The sequence below is a fragment of the Hydractinia symbiolongicarpus genome, chromosome 11 (assembly GCF_029227915.1).
Source record: "Hydractinia symbiolongicarpus strain clone_291-10 chromosome 11, HSymV2.1, whole genome shotgun sequence".
NCBI lineage: Eukaryota > Metazoa > Cnidaria > Hydrozoa > Anthoathecata > Hydractiniidae > Hydractinia > Hydractinia symbiolongicarpus.
In genome coordinates, this window is record NC_079885.1 from 22032131 (window position 1) to 22054138 (window position 22008).

General features: G+C 33.8%; 1 protein-coding gene across 1 annotated transcript; it reads right to left on the bottom strand.

Annotated features, from left to right (window-relative positions):
* Positions 1-4609: 4609 nt before the first annotated feature.
* LOC130613909 (organic cation transporter protein-like) lies at positions 4610-21480 on the bottom strand. Its single transcript, XM_057435268.1, has 10 exons — positions 21296-21480; positions 18879-19218; positions 18385-18488; positions 17132-17455; positions 16502-16717; positions 16021-16155; positions 8335-8423; positions 7935-8043; positions 5410-5609; positions 4610-4949 (listed from the first exon to the last, which is right to left on the bottom strand). The coding sequence occupies exons 2-10, from the start codon at positions 19194-19196 to the stop codon at positions 4840-4842; spliced, it is 1605 nt and encodes a 534-aa protein (XP_057291251.1). The 5' UTR covers positions 19197-19218; positions 21296-21480; the 3' UTR covers positions 4610-4839.
* Between the last annotated feature and the right edge of the window lie 528 nt (positions 21481-22008).

Genomic DNA, 22008 nt, shown 5'->3' on the forward strand with positions numbered 1-22008 from the left:
TGTCCGTGCGGGTCAATGGTTCGACTAAGGCTAATAAGGTTAATCAATAACTTCTCATAAGGCTGTTCCAATTGAATCAAACTTGGCACACTTATAGTACGTCATAAAAGATCATCTTGTGCATCAGCACATTTTCTGTGATGTCATCAGAAGATTAAAATTTGTTAAAAAAAATCGGGTTGATCACGTGTCCAAGTTATGCAAAATGATTCTTCTTAATAAAACAAAGTTGTGTTGCAAGTTTTAAGTTCTAAGGATAATCCTAGCAGGAGTTATTAGATTTTCCTCATTATAAGGATTTCATAGAGATTTTTTGGAGTAGGTTGGAGTAATGGCTAATATCAAGGCCTCTGAAAGGTATGGGACCTGAAAATATAGCATGCAGGTGTCATATAGATAAATATTGAAACTCAGTAAGTTTCATAGCCATATAACATAGCTATAAGGAGTTATTAAAAAAAACCCGTCAGGAAGGGCGGAATCCGCCCCCCCCCCCCCCCCCCCCCGGACGGAATAGGGTTAAATATTCTTTAGATAGAACGGTAGTGGAAAAGACTGCATGAGAGATGGGAAAACAGAACTGGCTGAAATAACATCATTATTATGACCCATTGATGAATAAGTGTTTTTAGATGAGTTACATCAGGTAAAAATTGTTTAAATAAAAAACCTAGCATTATTATATACTGGTTGGAAACCTTTTGGCTTCTTTTCTTACCGTCAATTTATCATGGCAAATACTTCGAATATTAAAATTCCGTAAAACATTACAGATTTGTTTTTTGTAACCTTTATTTAGATTTAAATCTTTTATAGAATATGGTGAATCACCATATTCTTATTGTTTTTGTTATGATTGTGTTTTATTTTGCTGTCCATGACTGGTGTAATCATTTGATTCACCTAGTCATGCTGATGAAGCCTGATATTGGCAGAAATAGCAAAAGTTTATAAATATTGAAATACAATCACATTTGTCTCACTTTATTGTAGTTAATCCCTGTTAATTTTAGTGCTTTTATCTATCTAAAATAAGACGTGTAAGACGGAGAGTTGATTCTTATAAATAATGTTCTTGGAGATTTTCTTATAGCTTAGCGTCTCTTTTCATAAATTTTATAAATAACTAGATAAATCGGAAGACAATTTTTGGCGATTTTTGTACCTGCAAAACTTAAATTAGCGAAGGTTTGCCAGACCCACTAGGGGGGCTTACAGAGTCCCGCAAGACCCCCGGCTTTTAAACTCAAGACTTAGTCAAAATATTGCTGCGCAGCAGCAATATTTAGACTAAGTTTTAGAAAATTCTAGATCCGCCCCTGGGTGATTGTAATATATGTTCTTTTGTTCTAAAATTCTTTAACTTTTAATAAGTTATTCACGTGTTTAATAAACCCCACCCCTTGTACTATGATTACCAAATGCAACAATTGTTGAACTCGCAAATGAAACCTATAATTGTAACCAATAAAAACTTACGATTCAGACCGTAGATCAGCAAACAACGTTATTGCTTAATGCAGCGTAGAGTTGCTCCACGTTTAGAAACGCGTTATAGCCTGCGAGCAGAATCTTAATTAGCGAACTTGGCGAGTCAAAAATAGTTCGGGATGTGGAGAGTCGGTTATACAGACAGCGATATTTCGATAGCTACAACAAAAGAAAAATGCACTATAATTTCGTTAGCGAAAATTCGCTATATTGAGTTTGTAATAGGAAATCTATTGAGTTTGAGTTTAAATACGTTTTGTATATCTTCTCTTTACTACAACAATTTATTGCATGCCTTGGGATTGCCATCGTCATTGTCCAGACCTGAATTAATTAACCTACTTAGGCTAGCCTACGCATAGACCACTTCTCTGTTTTCTTCTAGTTTCTCAACCTTCGTAGCAAAGTCTATTACAAGTGTAACTGCAAACAAAAACAAACGCAGTAAATCCGAGGTCGATGAAATTGACTTACTCAGACTAGAATTAAATTTCGTTTTAATTGAAATTTTTATATCTAAAATTTATTGCTAACTTGGCACTGTTCGGTCAAAACAATTTTTTATTTTTTTCATAATATAAAAAATTACATTTAATCTTTTTTTGCTTGGCACTCATCGGCCACCATCAACTGGTAACACGAAGAAAAAAAATCTGGGATATTATTAAAGAAATTATAGGAAAACAAACAAACCGAGACAAAATAATTAAGTCAAATTATAGACCAATCTATATCTTACCGTGCTTCTCCAAACCTTAAGAACAAATAATTGAATTTATTTTCGTATGTATGGCCAAGGCAGGTCACGTGGTTTTTAAGTTTGAGTAAAGGGGGTACAAGGCACGAGGCTCTTTAACCATACACGTTAAAACTGTTTGATTACCTATAAGATAAGCAGTTTTATTTTGAATAGTTTATAATGTTGTTGTTAATAACGGTGTATTTATTTTAACGATTTTCTTAACCTTGGAGGGTGAGTGGCTGTAGTACTGGGGTCTAAGGATATGTTCCCCTATAGAATGGGTTTTTTTGCATCCGGCTTAGCCACGATTTCGGAAACTTTAACTACTACTACAAGTCGAAGTTTTCTGAGTCTTTTCTGTCGCAAAAATAAGAAAATAAGTAAGTTTATTTTCGTTTGAGCGCAGCGAATTAGAAAATAATGTAAAATACACTGTATGAACAAGTTTCTTCTAACGAAATTCTGTTTGATAAACAGTTTGATTTTTCAAAAAAATCAATCAACTAATGACACAATATTTTAACTTACAATGGAAGTTTCTACCACACCCGATAAAAATCTTCTTACGCTTGAAGTACTTGTGGACCTATCGAAACCTTTTGATACAGTTAATCACAAATTTTTTACCTTAGTTACAACATTACGGTCTAGACAGAATAACAATGAAATGATTTTAGTTATTAATTAACAAATCGAAAACAATGTGCTTTTCTTAAACAATCTCTTTCAAAACTTAAAATGATTAGTTGTAGAGTGCCATAGGGATTAAATTTAAGGCCGTTACTCTTTTGACCTACATGAACCATATTTATAAAACCTCAACCCTTTTAAATTTTATTATGTTTGCAAACTTCCTAAACGTTTCTTTAACAAAATCTTAATTAACCGTGAAAGCTCTATAAAGTTCTCTGTTATAATACTTGACGAAAATCTACCTGGAAAAATCATATTCATGAAGCTGAAAATAAAATTTTAAAAAATATTTTGTATAAAGCTAAACCATACTTGAATGAAATGTCTAAAATCATTTATACATAGTTACATCACATATGGAAATATAGTATGGACATCGACAAGTAGAAATAAATGTAAATAAATATATACTTAACAGAAACATGCTGTAAGAATAATTCTCAATGCTGATAGGTACACCAGTCAAAAATTAAAATGTTGAAGGTGTATAAGCTTAACATAAATTTAAACTAAATCTTACACCTGGAATCTTCTCGGACCAATTCTCAACTGCAAATCATAGGTATGAGACCAGAATTTTAAAATATGGTTTTAAATCACCAACACCTAAATTCTCATATTCAAAATTTCCCGCACATTTTCGCGCACCTCATATGTGGAACCGTATAATTATGTGAACAATACTTTAAAAATACTTCTTCTAAATCAAAACATCAAAAATCTTTGCTAATTCAAAATGTCTTCAACTTTCTTTTCTTAATACCGGTTTAGTTAATATAAACCAAAGATTGTAATTAAATTTTGCTCGCTCAAGGGGATTGATAATAAGACAAACAGATAATGTCTTATGCTTGCCCCTGCCATATTGTTAAACACTTAAATGACTACATTTTTTGTATACATTTTGTATATACAAAAAAGCCACTACTAAAAAACTAGTCTCACTAATGCAGAAACCTCGTCCCTAGGACTTTCTCCTGCCCTGGGGACGATTAAGGTTGGGTAATACTGGTAACAGTCATTCAACATGAATGTATATGTTTTCAATTTGTTACCTATTACAAACGTTGTTCAACAGTATTTGCCAGATTGGATAGAGAATGAGTTGACATAGATAACAGGCGTTAGTTGGGTTTTATGCCACGGATGATGCGATATTAGTATTTTATTGGTTGAAAAATAAGTACTTGACCCACTTGAAAGAGCACTGTGGCACTGATTTGATTTAGGAGGTTTTCGGTAAAATACTTCACTACTTTATCGAATAAACGGCATGGTTTAAAAATAAAGAAGTGCTCGCTCGAGGAAGGCACTCATTTGAGGAAGATGCTAATTCGTTGGAGGCGCTCATTCGAGAGAGGTGTTCATTCGAGGGATGCCCTTATTTGAGAGAGGTACTCATTTGAGAGAAGCGCTCATTTGAGGGTGCTCATTTGAGAAAGGCATTCATTCACGGCAGGTGCTCTTTTGAGGGAGGTGTTATTTCGAGAAAGGTGCTTATACGTGGGAGGCGCTCATTTAAAAGAGAAGTTTTTTTAAGAGAGGTGCTCATTCGAGAGGAGGTGTTTAGTCCAAGCACTCAGTCGAGGGAGCATTGAATGTTTTTTATTAGAAGTTGGAAGCTCATTCGAGGGAGGTGGTGTGTGGGGATGCACTCTATACAATAAGGATGATTCGAGTAAGTATTAAGAACCCTTGCTTCATCTTTATATATTTTGCTTTAATTCTAAGTTTGTCTTTGAAAAATATGTTGGTCGATTCCGCGACGCTTATTTGACCTCGCATCCACATCTTTTCCCGCAATAACTCAGAATTCAGGCCTAAAAAGGCCTGGTAACTGGTTTGAAGTTTGTTTACATCTTTATATTACATAAGTTTGTTCGTTGATTCGTTTCCCTCGACTGTTTTACGAGTCAAAGTTTTGTGCTGTCGATTTCCATGTGATTATTTAGCGCATATGAGCTGTTACTCGCCAATGGATCGTCCAACTCGCGTTCTTCCACGCCACTATCGGTTGGTTTATCTAAAAAAAGCGTTTTAGCTGTTTAGAGGACGGTGTATTTTTATTGGACAAAATTACATACGATTTTGCTGCAACAGGCTATCCGTTCGTATCAGATGACAATGTTAAGTGAACAAAGAAAGTTCTAACACATTTCTAAAAAGCTTGTCACCATTCTCGACCCAAGAGCTCTCTGAGATAAACTCGAGGTTTTAATCTAAAATAACTCTGGAGCAAGTATGGCTTGTCACAGAATTATGAAAATTGGTGACTAGAAACACGTCTTCTGACATAACCTTAAATTACTTTTTTGAAAAAACTAAATGAATCGAGCTACCCAACGGTACCAAATACGAACCATCTCAATCCTCTGCTTGGCTACCAAATGCGACTCAAGTTTTAGAAGTTAATCATAATTTGGTAAAAAAAGAATCTTTTTGAAAAAGAGGTGGCAAAATAGGGTTAACATGAAAAGACTCACTTGTATCTTCCAAAGTTTCAGCGGTAGCCAGACCACGTGTCTCTTTTAATTTCCAGCATAATCCAGCGCTTATCAGAGTTAATGTACCCATCACACCAAATGGTAACATCTTATTGATGTGACCGAGCCACTGTGCGATCCATGGTGCAGTTGCCGCTCCAATACGGCTGACAACGGAGAGCAAACCCATACCCTGAGACCTAGAATAGATATTTTCACAACATTTATTTTGGTAATATCATGCACAGCATAACAGAGAAGATGGGGATACAACAAACGGCAAGCAACCTGAGCTGCTGTACAGTATAGCACAGTACAATTTCATCAGTAGTAATTTCTAAAGGCGCCGTTACCAGGTGAAATTTCTTATTTCAGAAATACTTTTTAACATTTCTTTCAGTTGGTCTTTGACATATGTCAACTCGTGTACAACCTCGTCCCCTGGCCCTTTTGCCTTTTTAGCATCAAGGCCGGCGGCGAAAAAACTTGTTTAACCGTCAAGTAAGCGCTAGCGGCTTTGAAAATGGCAACAAACCCTGGGGACGAGGATGACTCGTGTATACACAAAGTAAAGAAAAGCGTTTTTAAATTTTAACAGTCATCAACATGTTTTAGTGTCAACTATATGTTTGAAGGCGTGCCATAACATTGCAGAGAAAAAAAAAAGAAAAAAAAGAAACAGTTTGTTTGGGTGAAGCCTTGGATTCGAAATAGGTGGAGCTACCATACAGGAAAGAGGATACACCTTTCCCGAATTACGTAAATTATAATAATAATGATGTCATCCAAAATTTTGTAATGGTTCTGCGCTCTTCAAATAAGGATATTGAGATAGAATATTAAATTATCATGACAAAAATGAAGTTTTTAGAGCAATGTAATATTCTGATTGGATTTTATTTAGATTTGAAGAAAATAATTATTTTGAAAACGAGGCTATTCTTAGGAAGCTTGGCTATGTGAAGGGTTTGATTGTACCTTTCAGCTCGGAATTGAGGCATTTAACAAATAAAAATATTTACGAAATAAGATAATTTATTTACCTTTTGATTCTTATCCCTAAGTTCCTCTTAGGGGTAAGAATCATTTTTAATATCGACCCATATGAAATGTTGATTTTTATAAGGATTTTTAAGGAAAGTCGAGATCTTTAGCGCTAATTTTAACCTAACAAACTAAGCCAGCCCAGCTAATTGGGTACATGTGAACACCCCTTAAGGTCAACCTTCTAAAGGTTTAGCAAAAATACATGAAATGAACAGCTTCGAATTGGACGGGCGAGTCGAGAAAATTCGACAAGAAAATTCAAATAAAAATAATTTGTTTGTGAAATACTTTTGCGACTCTTTGAAACTGTTTAAAATCACAGTATGAATCACCACAGTTGAAAGAAACGTATGAAAAATATTTTTGAAAGCAAAATTTCATTAGCATCCTATCACATATTTTAAAAATGATTATTCTTGCGTACACGGTGCTCTCCGTCCTTAAGCCTGGTTCGCACTAGGGATTTAATTGAGTTTAACATGTATAATTTTACGTAAGTTTAAAATTACGCTTTAACTTATGAAGTTACACAAAGAACAAAATGTTTTGATGCGCAAATTTGACTTTGGTTTTATACAGCAAATTTTAAGCTTATCAAATGTACACACTGCGATTTTAAGTTAAAAACAACCAGTTAAACATACTTTGAGTCACTAAACCTAGTGCAAGCCGAGCTTTAAAGATTCAATCGTTTCAAAAACACTTATTCAATCGTTTCAAAAACACTTATTCAATAAATAATTCACTTTCGGAAAATTGAGTTGCTTTTTTTGTTGTTGAGGAAATAACCTGGTTCATGCTGGGTACAGTTAAGTAGCATTTATTATCTTTTTTAAAAACATGAGCACTTTTCATAAAAACCTAGCCTAAGCTTTTTTCGAGGATATCAAATTCAGTTTTTCACAAAAAAAAGCTTAGACTCAAACAAATGCCAGAGCAAATGCCTAAAATATAAATCCAACTTATTGCAAACCCCAAAATACAATCGTCCAATCAGCATAAAGTTCGCGTGGACACGTCTTACCCTCTTAAATAATTCAAAAATTAATTAAATTTCTTCAGGTGAGTGGGGCCGTTCGCACTTAAAACAAAGGATTTTCTGATATTGGCCACATGAGCAAAAACAATAAAATTAAACAATCTAAAATCGTAGTCAGTATTCTGACCACAGATAAGTCGTTTGAGAACCAGCGTAATTTCTCCCATCTTTAGCATTTCAGATTTCCTGGTGGTGAAAAAAATTATGCTGGGTTTCCTGGCTAATAACAATCCAGTTTTCTGAAATTATGGCGGTTCCATTGTGTGACTGTTTTTGCCCTATTTACGCTATAAACAGTCGTGTAAGGGCTAAGGGGGGCTGGGTAAAATTTTTCTAAGCTCAAAACAAATCAGTTGAACAGAATTTTAACCAAAAATCACGCTTGGATGGTTAAAAAAGTGTAAACATCTACAGATTTTTACGTTTTAAAAATGCTTACCTTACTGTTGTGGGGTACAATTCTACAGACCAAATGTACAATGAATTGAAAGACAATGTGATGCATAATTTACCCAGCATGCCCAGACTGACACGTGACCAGGTCAACACTAAATAACGACACAATACTACATTTTTGCACAAACCAACCTCGTCTCTAGGACTTTTTCGCATTTTGATATTAAGACAGTCCTAATATCAAAAAGCGAAAAGAGAATCTGGAAACTAGGTTATAGCATAGATAGTGAAACTGCAAAATAGTTTTAACAGCCAGTGATGTTCATGATGAAAACTGCATTACATACTTGGCCATACTCATAGAGTAACGTCATAGTTATTTACAAAAGACAAGAAATGCTGACAACAAAATTTATCGAAAAATATAAGAATTGTTCAACTACCTGAAGTTGTTGGATCTATGAAGGCTACACCAATGCATGCAAGACCGCCCACAACCATACTACCAATTACAGCTGGTTTCCGGCCGAGCCTAAATGCAGAAGAAAACATACATTCATAGCCCGGCTTGCTTGTGATAAGAATATTACGGGGTCATGTGTCTGCATTTTATTTTACGTGGAAAAACACATTATTTAAACATACAAAGTTAAGAGCCCAAAAACTTATTTTGCGCAAAGAGAAGAGAATACTTAAACTCAACATAATTTTTCTGAAAAATTTGGACATTGGCATTGACAGAGTTAAACTCATTCTCGTCCATAGAGCTCTTTGAGATTAAAACCTCGAAAGTAGTTCTGGACTGGTCTGGTCACGTGATGAAAATATGCCACCATACGAGGCACATTTTTGTGACTCGATTACTTGATGTTGTGCTTGCAAACTAGCCGTTTTTAATTTGACTTATCGTTTGTGGAGACCTAGCTGGTTTCGCGATTAAGCACAACTTGAAAAGAAATTTAATTTGATGATTCTAAGTCCAAAGCACTTATTAAAGTTTTTAAAAAACTTTTTAATGTGTAAGCTACATGTAAATCTGAAACTTAATTGCGTAGTCATTTTCTGTTTTGTCGCTTAGGTGCTAGTTTTAGCTATAACTATATAGTTAGCTATAAGTAAAAGTCTCACTATACGTACAAATTTAGCACACTAGTTAGCTAACTACTTATCCAGTATATTGCCGTTTTCCATCACGAGGTTATATTTTTAATCATAAGTTTAATCAGAGTGGCTTCTACTACTGCAATACTCCGAAAGAGATGCCATCTATCTATCTCTAGCTATTATATAGACATAGCTAGTTATTTCTTTGAAAACTGTTTTGTTTAACCAGTCTAGAGCTTGATTGTATAAGATGGATGACCCTTTAAGTTAACCAGCTGGCATAAAGTAGACTACTATTAAAAATTTTTTTGACATTATATAAAGCAGGTCAACTCTCCTAACGTCAACTCTCCTAACAACAGGATAAGTTGAATTGGTGGGTTGACTCGATTCATGTAAAATCACTTTGACAAGCCAGTGTCAGGTTGAAAAAAACAAAAACATGCATAATGCAAGCTAAAACAAAAAAGAAACAACCATGTTACGTTTTAAATTTCTTATCAGATTTATTTTTTCAAAAAATATGAATATTTTCTGTATTAAAGGACTTTGGTTGAAGCAAAGACAAAAACGAGAAGCCCTTTGAATTAGCAAACCATTTGGTAGCTAAACCAGATACTCATTAACAATTTTACGTTTATTTTGCTGGTTTGTTTGCACCTTTGATTTTCTTTTTTTAAAAGAACAGAGAACAGTGGGTTAGGTCCTGGGTTGACTTTTCGCATAAAAAATGATTTTTTTTAAAGCAGGTTGATCTGCCAACTGAGCCAATACGGAGCTAATCTGCATCGTATAATTAGGTTTGTGATACACAATAGACTTGTTAGCCTCACTGAATTTGACATTTCACAGAAAAATTAGATTCAATAACCGATGTGCAAAAAATTTTTGCTTTTTTCTTGGAATAAGATGCATGAATTTTTTTTTTGTAAACTCTTGTAATCAGGATGCCATAAAAAAATAAAGTTGCGATCTAAAATTACAGTTTGAATATTTTTTCAAAAGAAAAATAATGACAGAAAAATGTTTTATTTTTATTTATATTATTTTTTAGTAATGGAATGTTTATATCACACAAAAATTTTCATCTTGTTTTGTAGAATTTATTTCTGCAAATTTTTTGCAACATAATTTTGCATATATAGGGTCAAAAAAAAAAAAAAAAAAAAAAAACGGTACCCAAAAATGTCTTTTTATTTATAATAACTTTAGTGTTATTTAAGAGCACAAATTTTTGTAGAAGACAAAAGATTTCTAATTTTGCCATTCTTTTTTTTACTTTTTCATTGTTCTCTTTAATTTTATTTCATTACAATTTATATAATTGTTGCACAGTCATTCTAAAAGTGACTTAAATCCGGTTTTTTGAAAAAAATATAATATATGCTTTATATTTTGCTAAACATTTTCTGCTAACTTTATTTTCAAACAAATTATTTTACTGCCACAATTTTTGGTTTTTACATAAACAAGAAGCCCTGGGGGCTCTAAGAATTTCTGTTCGCTACCAAAATATTTGATGACAACCTGCTTATTCGTTGTGTTATCGTGCCAAACATTCGAAGTGGTTTGGTGCATGAAGCTCTGAAGATAAAGCACACAAGTGACATTATATCTTGCAACAAACGCAAACAAAACGAAGCGTGTCATAATAAACTCACATTTTGAAATAAATTGCTAACAAAAAATTACAGCCTATCATTCATGGTTGAAAGTCTTGCGATTGAAACTTTTATGGTCTTAAACGGCATTCAGTTGACAAAAAATCAAAATTTTGATGTGACTATCATGTTCAGCATACTTCACTTGTTAACTTTGCCAATTTTTGTTGAAAATGAGGTTGCTTTAATTTTTGGACCAATTTTGGCCTAAAATGGCATTTAAGGTGGCAAAAAATTAAAATTTTAATGTCACCATCATATTCAGCATACTTTATTTGTTAACTGTGTCAAATTTTGTCTAAAATAAAGTAGTTTTAATTTTTGGACCAATTTTGGCCTAATATGACATTTAAGGTGGGAAAAAAATTAAAATTTTAATGTCACCATCATGTTCAGCATACTTTTTTGTTAACTGTGCCAAATTTTGTCGAAAACAAATACCAATTTGGCCTGAAACGTCATTTAGATGACTTCCCAGTACTTAGGGAGTTTGGGTACGAAGTTTAAATCTGTGACGTTGCAATTGACTATTTGGGACAGGGTTAATTAGTCAGTTATACCAATATACAAAATAATAAGACTCTCAGTACTTAAACCTTGCAAAAGATTATGCTCTTAAAGTTGGTACAATATGGTTAAATCACACTATTTTTGAATACAAATTTCTTTACTGCGTCTTATTTCATAAAAAAGAAAATAAGATCTATCGTTGAACGTCAAAAAGAAACACCAATTTATATTTTTTATCGTATACTTTCAAGACGAAGCTGTGAGTTTCACCTGGCTTACTAAAAAACAATTCCCCTAACATCTGCTTTAAGTTCAGTCACGATATAATCAAAAGGAGCATATTTCGATCCTTTGTCTCTCCCGCCGCCATGTTTGTTTACATGTAAATGCTAAATACAATGTTTGGCGGAAAAACATAAACCTCTAATAATAGGCCACTTGTCTGGACGGGTCCAGAGCTACTTTCGAGTTTATATCAAAAAGCTCCGGGGTCGAGAATGAGTTGAATTCTTACACCCTCTCTTGTCAATAGAATTTTCAACAAAAAAATAAACTTTGGCCCAAACTTTTTTCGCCAATGGCATGAGTTTTTTAACGTGCTACGAAAATTCCTTGAAACGAGACTGGAAAGCGGAGCAATCTTTGTGGAACACACTGAATTGTAGAAATGTTGAGATAAAATATTAAAATATTGAAATAAAGATATTAATAATAAATATTTATAATAAGCGGAAATAATAGTAATTTAAGATTTATTTAAGATGTATTTAATGCTTAACATTTGTAACTAAGTGTATAAGTAACAAAAGCTCACATTCACTTTATTTTTCTATTAGGTCAGAAAAAAATTAACATCAAAATAAACAATTGTAATACGACAAGAAAAAAAGTTACGAAGTCTACGTGCATATTTCTGCCAAGTCATAAAAAACTTTCACATCAAAACAATCACAATCAGTATGATTCGCATGACAGCTTACATCCTCGCATGTGTTTTATTGTCAGCAACATGTTGGTGTCATATACCATGTTTTCGACAGGAGGACGAAATCATCATAAAATCAACAGGAAGAAATAGAAGGTACAATGAAAATCCATTTAAAGTTGCCACTGCTTATCTCTTAATGAAATTCAAGAAGGATCTACCGTCAAATGTGAATTATTCAATACAACAAACTTCGGTAACGACAAATTTTTAACAGTGCAGAAGAACAGTAACTATTACGAAGTTCAGTTGTGCCCTGGTTGTAAAGTTAAAAAGATCGGAAGTGTGTGTACTTGTGAATGTTCACATGTTGTGAAAAGAGATTGTTTGGATTGGTTACGTGCAGGATACACGATTAGCACGACATATTTCATCAAAGTAAACGGTGAAAAAACTAAAGTTTTCTGCGACATGGAGACGCGTGGTGGAGGGTGGGTTAAAATACAGAACAGATTTGACGGAAGTGTTGATTTCAATCGAAATTGGGCTGAATACAAAAACGGATTTGGTGAAGTTGGCGGAGGAGAGTTCTGGCTTGGTCTTGAGAAGATCTTCAATTTGGTTGTTGCTGATAATCACGAGATGTACATTGAAGCTTCTTCTAATTCTGAAACAGTGTTTTCCCTACATTCAGGATTCAAACTCGCCAATGAAGCGCTAATGTACAGATGGACGTACGACGAATGTCTTGATGGTGTGTGCTTTCCCTTTCTACACCACAAAGATCAGCCATTTTACACTTATGATAAGTCACCTGGAACCGGATGCCCTGCAGAATATGCAGGCGGCTGGTGGTATAACACTTGCCTGCTTTTTAATATGAATGGAGGTTACTATTTTTACCCATCAGGAGCCCATGGTATTGCTTGGTCACTTTCACCTTGGGAATCCTGGTACGCAGACTTGAGAAAGTCTGTCATGATGGTGAGGCGGAGTTGCACTTAATTATTCAAACTCATTTAATCAAAGCGGGATATTTTGGTATTAATTCCGTACGTCTATACCAGGTTTGATATGCTGTGATAGAAGAATATTTAGAAACTTTAGAAAGTTTTTAAGTAACACTTTTGCACTAGCAGATGCTTGTTATCAAGAAATAATAATAATAATAAATAATAAAATCATAAAAAATAAGAAACAAAAAAAGATATAAGAATAATGTAATTTAGAAAAGGTGAGATATGGCAACCGAGATGAAGTTTTTCCTCATTTGGAATGAAAAGAACTGACGGTGTTATCTGACATTATAGAAAATGATTACTGTGGGTGTAAAAAGATATACAAATCGTAGAAATGATTAGATAATGTAGTTAAATTGAAAATAATATAATATGTAACTAGTCGTCCTTTTACAGACAGTACAATATTTTTTCTTGTTTATTCACTTTGTTTTATTTATTTATTTATTTATTTTTCTTTCGTGACGCCTCAATTTATTCCTTAATTTGTATTATCTTGTCTTGATCAATTATAATACTACAGTTATCCTAAAGCCGTTCAATACGTTTTTCACAACTCAAGACTTTCATCAAAATTTTCAAAATTAAATATTTTTCCCATAGCTAGTTGACCAAGTAGACTTTTTGACGGGACGTAAATTTCTTAATAATTTTTTTGATTATAGCAAACTCATTCCTAACGTTTCTTTCTTTAGGTGTTTCCCTCTCCAATCAAGTGGATATTTCCACGGGCAAATAACTAGTCTATATAATAATAGCCGTATTTTGTCTTTCTTTTGGCACGAAAAGTGTCGTGCAACTCTTTTACTCTCCATAATAATAGAAGTCAACCTGTGGATTTTTCCACGGGTTGACGACTAGTAATTTTAATAATAGTGGTTAACACGTGGAAAAATCCACGGGTCCGCTTGAAAGCAAATTATATACTTTACAGGGGACTTGGAATTAAGCTACTTGTAGCTATTTTGAACACACAAAATACAGCTATTCCAACCTATTAAATACGGCTAAATATAGAAATTCTTGCAAGAAGTTTTTCTACATTTTACATACCCTACTACACCTGGGATGGGGTAAGGGGGCATGCGGTCTCTTTGACAATGGATAACTTTATTGGGACTTGTTTGTAATGAAAAAATGTCGCTAAATTTTTTATATTCAGTGCATATGTCTACCAAAAATCAACGCTGCATCATCAGTAACACGTGAGAAATTAAGGTGTATTGTAAAAATAATTTGACATTTCTTCTTTGACTACTTTTTGTCGGTTCAGGCGCTCGTAGATATTTTCTATGATGTCAACTTGCATCCATGATGTTGGGTTTGAACATGGAAATAGAAATAAGACTTGGCTAGCAGTTCTCCAGCAGAATTTCCTTTACGAGAACATCTAAGGCATTTGCTTTCCAAATGACAATATGTTGCCCAATTTCTAACCATCAGCACAATCGAGAAAGCGACAATCTCTCTTTCGGTTTCAATTTTTTTCCAGCCAATTCTTTACTTAGGAGTGCTTTGAAGAAACAACCGCTCTTGTAAATGTTCTAAATACCTTGGCAATCTATTCAGTAAAGGCACACATTTTTTTATTATCTCCATCCATATTGTTCCTGATAAGCTCAAAAACTCTCAAGATATTTGTTGCTTTTTAATACCATGGTTAAAGATCCACTTGTGAAGCCAAACATCAGAAGGTATAACACCCTCTAATGCAATTGGTTTAACGATGGCTTTATGTTCATAGTTTCTCTTCCAAGATTGACTCAGCAACATAAATGCCTAACATACCGCATTCTTTGTACCACTAGTAGATTATACCGTTGATAGCTTTCGATTTTTGGTGACTTCCACGTTGAATGTGATGGTGATCATGACCCTAAAAGTTTCCATGCTTCGTTGGGCGAATAAATTTGTTGTTGCGTGTTTGGCAATTTTAAATTTATCTGTAATTTCTCTCCATAGCCCATCCTTCTTTTTATATATATATATATATATATTTTAACTGAAGCGGAGACTTCTATTATTCACACAAGTTTTAAAATTAATGAGATAATGGCGTTTTATTTTTTTAAACAATTTTTAATAAAAAAACCGAACGATGTATTAATTTGAACATTTTTAAAAACATTCGTTAAGCTGTGCTCTAGTGAAATCACGAGTATATTCCGCCTTAAAAAAATTTAACGTGCTCTTAAAAAAACAACATTGGAAAAGTGTATAAACTAATTTTTTTTGGTGGTACTGGTGAGAAATTGGTCAATAAAAAATTTCGTTAGCTGGCAAAAATTTCGTCACTTTTTTCCACCACCGTCGTCAATATTCTTAAGCTAGCACAATTTCTGTCGCTTACAGCGTTCAACAATTAGTCAATAACATTCATCCGGCTTTTTATAAGTTAACATCAACAAAATCTTGTTTCAACGGCTTTTTGCCATTTAAACAAAATTGATAACACCTTTATCGGTGAGGCTGTACCACCTTTCCAGCACTTTATGTTGTTTCCAAAACATCCCATGTAAAATATTTTTCTTTAAAAAAGAATTTATTAATAACTGTATTTTGTCTGTCTGTTCAAAATAGTTGCTTATAATACTGTGATCTTTTATGCGTTTTTTTGAAATCAGATGGGGGTTATTGAATCGAAAACCGCACTTTAAATGCACCTATAGTCGTAGTATTTACCCTCGTCCGCGTAAATTTCATTACTTCATGTTAACAAGCGGGCAAAGATGGACAAGATTGCGATGCAGGAAATATGTACCACCGGCGGTCTTCTGTGAAGTTTTCGTGGACTAACATTGTTTTGACACAATAAGACGAAAGTATATTAAATTTCCGTTGAAAATGTTCTGTACATCTATACACGGGGTCAATTAATCTCCCACTTATGGAGCGTATCAATGGACTCACCTGTTTGTGCAAACAATGACTAAGATATTCCCTGGAATCTCTACCAAGCTTGTCAAAACAAAGTCGCGATACATATTTCCACCAAGGTCGTCTGACGCAAGAGATATTCCATAATAAACTTGACCATTTACGAACCTAGCAGAAAACACAACATCGTTAAAAGAATTTACGCTTATAGAATTGGCCGTCAACAATTTTTTCCTAGGTGGAGAGCGTTGGAAAGTTCCAAAAGGGTTGTGGAAAAGTACATACAGTGAATTCAAGAAATAAAAATATACACTAGTTCTTTGCTAAAAATTTGTTGACAGGAATTTATACAGTTTTTTATCGCCCACGAATAGGTAAATAATATTATAGACAACATCCACGATTCTTGTGTTATTCAAGATTTTAAAGATAGGGTTCTGCCTATACGATTCTGTGTGATGGATAAATCACAATTTTACCAGAGATAAATCATTACAAACACTCACGCACTTACCAAGCAAAACATTGCACTAAAGTGGAAATACACATTTTATTAGGTGTGAACAAGTCGATGAAGGACGCATGCCGTTCACTGGAACTTTTTGGAGGTGGTGATAGCTTCACGTTAGGCCATGGTTTTCCATTTCTTTTTGCTACATCACGTAAGATGTTCACAGCTTGATCAAGCTTGTTGTTGACACGACACCAGCGCACAGACTCCGGAATAAATCTGAAATGCAAAATAATATTTATTTATGGGTTCTAAGGGCATATCCCATTGGACAAAAATGTAGAAACCGTTCCGTAGTGATGACATTTACTGCCGAAAATAAAATAACAAAAAAAAATGTGTGTAAGAGTAAACAACTATGTTACGGAAAGTTAAAAGCAGTTCTTACCAGTTTCATTTTTCCTGTTTCTTTAGACAAAAACTTGAGGCAAACTTTCCGTATTGTTCTATGCATACTCGTCCCTAGGGTTTCTTGGTCCCTGAGCCGTTATAACGAAGAAATATTTTCCCACTATTAAATTAATCAGAAATTCAGAACTCCATGGGAACGAGGTTATGTTTTATGCTTCATTGCGAAATTTTTAGGCTTTCTAAGCGCCGGCATTAGATTGTCAAAAAGACGTTGCCACTTACTTGTAAAATGCAAAAAATATAATGTATGGGATTGACGAAATAACTTCAAGCAACTGCCATTTTGGAACGAGCCAAGCTTTAAAGGCCATTGCACATAAGGCGAATGTAAAAGCGAACCAAATAGTTGTTCCAGCAAAACTTCTATACTTGGGCCCAACAAGTTCTGTTGCCATGACGAATAAGGTCAATCCTATACCACCTTGAAAAAATCCAATCCAAACACGGAGAGAGAGAAACAACCAGTAGTTATTGACGAAACCACTTGCAAATGCTGCTAAAATGACCGCTAACCATGAGGGAAACAACACAATCTTTCTACCAAATCTGTTTTAAACATAAAATGGATATAAATTAAAAAAATAATAACATAACTGATTTTAACATTTAGTGTTACTGTAAATATATCATCGGTTTTTCTTGTGTACGTTGTCTTCTCTTTGTGTATTTACCTAGAAGAGGTGTTATTAAAAAGGGAAGCCGTTAAGATGGGAATATTTATGACACAAACTGTAATATGCATTAGAAATAAGCAAGACGTAGGCTATGTGTACACTAGGTTCACACATTTTGAGGATAAATCATAACGTTAAAAAATGCATACAGGTTAACTAGGAAGACTTAGTGCAAAATGTATTCAGCTGATTCATTAAGTAAAAACTTAATGTTTTATGTTTTAAGGTCGCCATTTTGTTTTACTACTTTTGTTCACACGATGTCGTTTCCGCTCGCATCAGAGCATAATTATTTTTTGTATTGAAGCAGAATTATTCCCTCCTATATTTCGGGTAAATTTTATGTGAACGCTACCCAGTAGAAAATTCATTTTAAAACGGTTTCTACTGCAACATGTAAACATAATAATAATTCTTGTCTCTTTTTATGATATACAATATCTAAGATCTTAGTACTACGTCCGAGCGGCGCAATATCCACTAAAAGCAGAAATGCGCGCACAAACTCAAAATGGCAGCGATTTGAGCAAACCCATTGGTTAAAATCATGAAATTAGGTTATGATAGTCTGCACGTAAAAATATCTAAATGATTTTGATTTTTGAAACGAACAACGAAAGCGTTCTTAAATATTTCTAATAATGATCACTTTGATGTGCGTACCTTGAACAGAGGTACTGAAAGAGTTGAGACTGAACTTTCACTTTTATGCAGTTCAAGGTGAATTTGTTTATTTATTTATTTTTTTATTTAATTATTTAACACAAGGATGAGAGAAACAAAAAGATATTAAAATTTCACCTGTCAGATATCCAACCTAGAACAACAGCACCAAACGCCCATCCAATGAACATGCCAGAATTTGCGAGATAAGCTAGTTCCTTATTGTCGCAGACAAGATCCCACTACAAGAAGTTAAAAAGCAAGGTAACAGGTGGGACATTGTTGAACATATACGTTTCTTTTATAACAACACTTAAATTAAGGGAAAGCATTCAAATTTTCTTAACGTTTTCAATTTGAAGTCTGAGAATGTTCTTAAATTGTTCTTAATTGAGCATGTCAGTACAGCTTAGTATATGTTAACAATGCTGTAAGTGTTAAAAAACAACTGTAGAAAAAAGAATATGCTAAGGATGATGCATTATTTTTATGAGAACTAGGTAATTTTGATTTTTAGGCCTGAGTTTTTTTTTACCTCTTCAACCTGATACCTCGGAGGATAGAAATATATTATGCTTTTCTATTCTCCATCATCATTCATTTCACCATATGCATTTAAATAAAGAACGTACATCAGTTACAATCGAGAATGACTTTGGTTTAGTATACGTCCATGACAAGCGATCCATATCACACCTGTCATCATTCTTCGCTTTCATCGTTCCATTAAGCTGGCAGTTTGTTGCATTCTCCACACACCGCCACGGAGGGCTGCTAGCAACAAAAGACATGATTAATGTTTGATATGTAGTTGGTATAATAATCAAGCAAAACATCAAGACAAGAATGATTTGTGTTTTTCCAAACTGTCCAATTTTGTCCAAAAAATCATCCACGTCTAATTCTTTCGCACCCTGTAGCACATTTTTGGCTTCCTTCTCCTCCGACATGATGGATGATATTTTTTAACCTCTACAACAAATATGCATGTAAAAACATATAGAGAGTTGATACAACATTGAAATTAAAGGGGAATATTATGGCAAAGCCCACCTTCGTTCCCAGACATTTTTAATGTACAAAAAGGATAAAATCCATGACAACGAGAGTGTTGCAAGAACACTATGAACATTTACAGTGCTACCCCGAGTTTTAAGGAAACGAGTCGACTTGATCAATACCTGAAATTGTTACATTTTGGATGTGTAGAATTATTTTTACCTTTTAAACAATCATAGGATATTTTGTGGAAAACCTTCCGAAAATGTGGATTTATAGTTTAATCGTCAACCCGCAGAAAAATCAACAGGGTTACCCGTCTTTAAATTACACGCTATTTCATGTACCCATATCACGCACTGTTTCGTGCGGACAGACTGACAAAACACGGCTATTATTAAAGAAAAGATCTGTAAAAGCATAAGAAGAATCATGCTGCACACATCTTTCATAACCTCGATAGTTTTGGAAATGTTTCTTTAAATGTCAATTATTCGTAGTGCAATTTAGTACAATGCTCAAAATACAGTAGGTCCTGATACAATAATTGCTACATTTATTAACCTATTGATGCCGTCCCTGACACTTGAATCCAGTCCCTCTATATTTCTTTAAAATAGCAAAATAGACATTAGATTTCGCAGTTCGCTTTTAGCACAACATACTTATAATATAGTAGGGCTCTATGGAATAATAATGATGGCCAGACCTGGTGCTCGAATCCAGCTCCTTATATTCCTCCGAGATGGAAAGAAATATACATTTTAATTTTTACAAGGATATAGCCCTTGTAAGTTTTTTGAGAACAAAGAACGCACGCAAGTAATAAAGAGTAACATAGGATTTCTTTGTGAAGAAATTATAATATTTACAATAGCTTCAGTAACAGAAACAAAGTTAGATATTTTTTGGTCCAACATGACCCCTAAATTTCAGTTGCTGTGACAACCAAGCCAAAACACTGCGCAAAAATATGTACGTATTTCAATACGAACTTCTATACGCTAACCATTTAAAACAAAATCTGAACCGAAATTTTAATCGTTAAGCAGATATTTTTTTAGATCAGACAGTAACATTGAACAGTAACAACAAACCCTTTTTTATGTGTTTTAATATTTAACCCTGTTTCTAGGGCATTTTACCTTGTTGACTTCGTAATAACGACTTAGGCGCCACAAAACCCTGGGGCGAGGTTGTTTTAGTATTGCATTAAGATTGTGTTTTGAGCTTCAAAATGACTTGAAAAAATAAACAGTAAGTTAACTTTAATTTTAATTGTTTTATAAATATTGCTTGTATGACGTAAACGATTATATTTTTGTAAAGCTCGGGCGTGGTCTGAAAATGACTTATGTAAATTGAGAAACGAATAAACAAACAAGCAAACAAACAAACAAATAATAACGTAATCACAAAAGGTTAACAGTACTGTTCATTAAACCAACACTTAACACACAAAAAAACGAACTATAATGGCTAATGTAAATGCTTGATTAAACGTCCAGTGACTGGGCATGCATTTGAGAAAGTCATATTAAAGGGGCTGCTAATCGTCAGGGGTGCTTAATTGAGAAATACTTGTCTAAATGCCCGTTTCCTTTTAACTGCATTTGCCGCGCAAGAAGTCCGCGAGTTTTCTTGTTAGCGCATGCAAAATTAGAATTTTCTTTAATTTTGTCCAAGTACGCACACGTTAACACAAAAACTCGCGAGTCTTTCTTCTCTATACCAAATTTTTTGTTCAAATGAAGTATTGATCTTTTATTTACGACAGAATACGAATATATAATTTTTTATTTCACTCAAAGTACAAATTAAGTACCCCCTTCCCTCCATTCGTCCTCCCCACCCCCTACCCCGAGTAACATTTAAAATCAAGCCGAATATTTGAGATTGTGTATTTTTAATTAATTTTGCTTGTAACACCTACTCCAATATTTATATCTTGCCCACCATTACCCAAAATTAGCGTATCATTTTTGGAATGTTTTTGACTATGTAAGAATAGGCAATCATAAAAATTATAAAAAAAATAATAATACATTACCTTGCTTCGAATGACTTCCAACTCTGTTAGCTAATAATACTTCACCACAGCGTCATTCACAGTGAACTTTATCAAAGAAACTGTCAACTTTTTTTGTTACATGTTTTGTCAGCAAATACAAAGTGTAATTTAGACTTGTAAAAAGTTTACATAAGAAAAGAAATTCCTAAAAACTCATTCCAATATTGACAAATAATAATACATGAGAAAAAAAGGACAATTTTAAAATTCTAAGATTTTTTTCACATCTCTAACGATTACTAACTATATAAACACACAATCTTTATGGACTGGTTGACGTTTTATTTTGAATGAAAATAAAAGATTCATTTTTAGGCTTCATCATTGTCAATCAAAATAAAAGTTCAAGCGTCACGTGTTAATTTTAAATATATGCTTGAGTTAACCCAGCTTTTTTCCCCCGCTTAAACAACAGTTTAAAATTTACATAATTAAGTTCTTCGAAAAATGAAGAAGTTTGTAAGCCCGAAAGCCTAAGGAGAAGTATAAGTGAATAGAAGAAATAAAACAGCTTCATCCCCAGGACCTCTTTTCGCTTTTTTATGTATATTGGGGACGGCGTCGTCAAAAAAGCGAAAAAGGATCCTGGTGACAAGGTTGCAACATTGACAAAATTTTGTATTGCACGTGCATGTTGGCGTTACTTAAGAATAAAAATATTTCATTACACTCCTGATATATAATGTCATTTA

Bases quoted from the DNA above. Each gene is read 5' to 3' on its own strand.
- LOC130613909 (XM_057435268.1), bottom strand. From the start codon at position 19,196: ATGTCGGAGGAGAAGGAAGCCAAAAATGTGCTACAGGGTGCGAAAGAA. The intron at 18,489-18,878 runs GTACGTTCTTTA...AACTTCTTGTAG, and splicing joins CATTCTCGATTGTAACTGAT to TGGGATCTTGTCTGCGACAA. The intron at 17,456-18,384 runs GTGAAATTTTAA...TGTTTAAAACAG, and splicing joins CTAGGTTGGATATCTGACAG to ATTTGGTAGAAAGATTGTGT.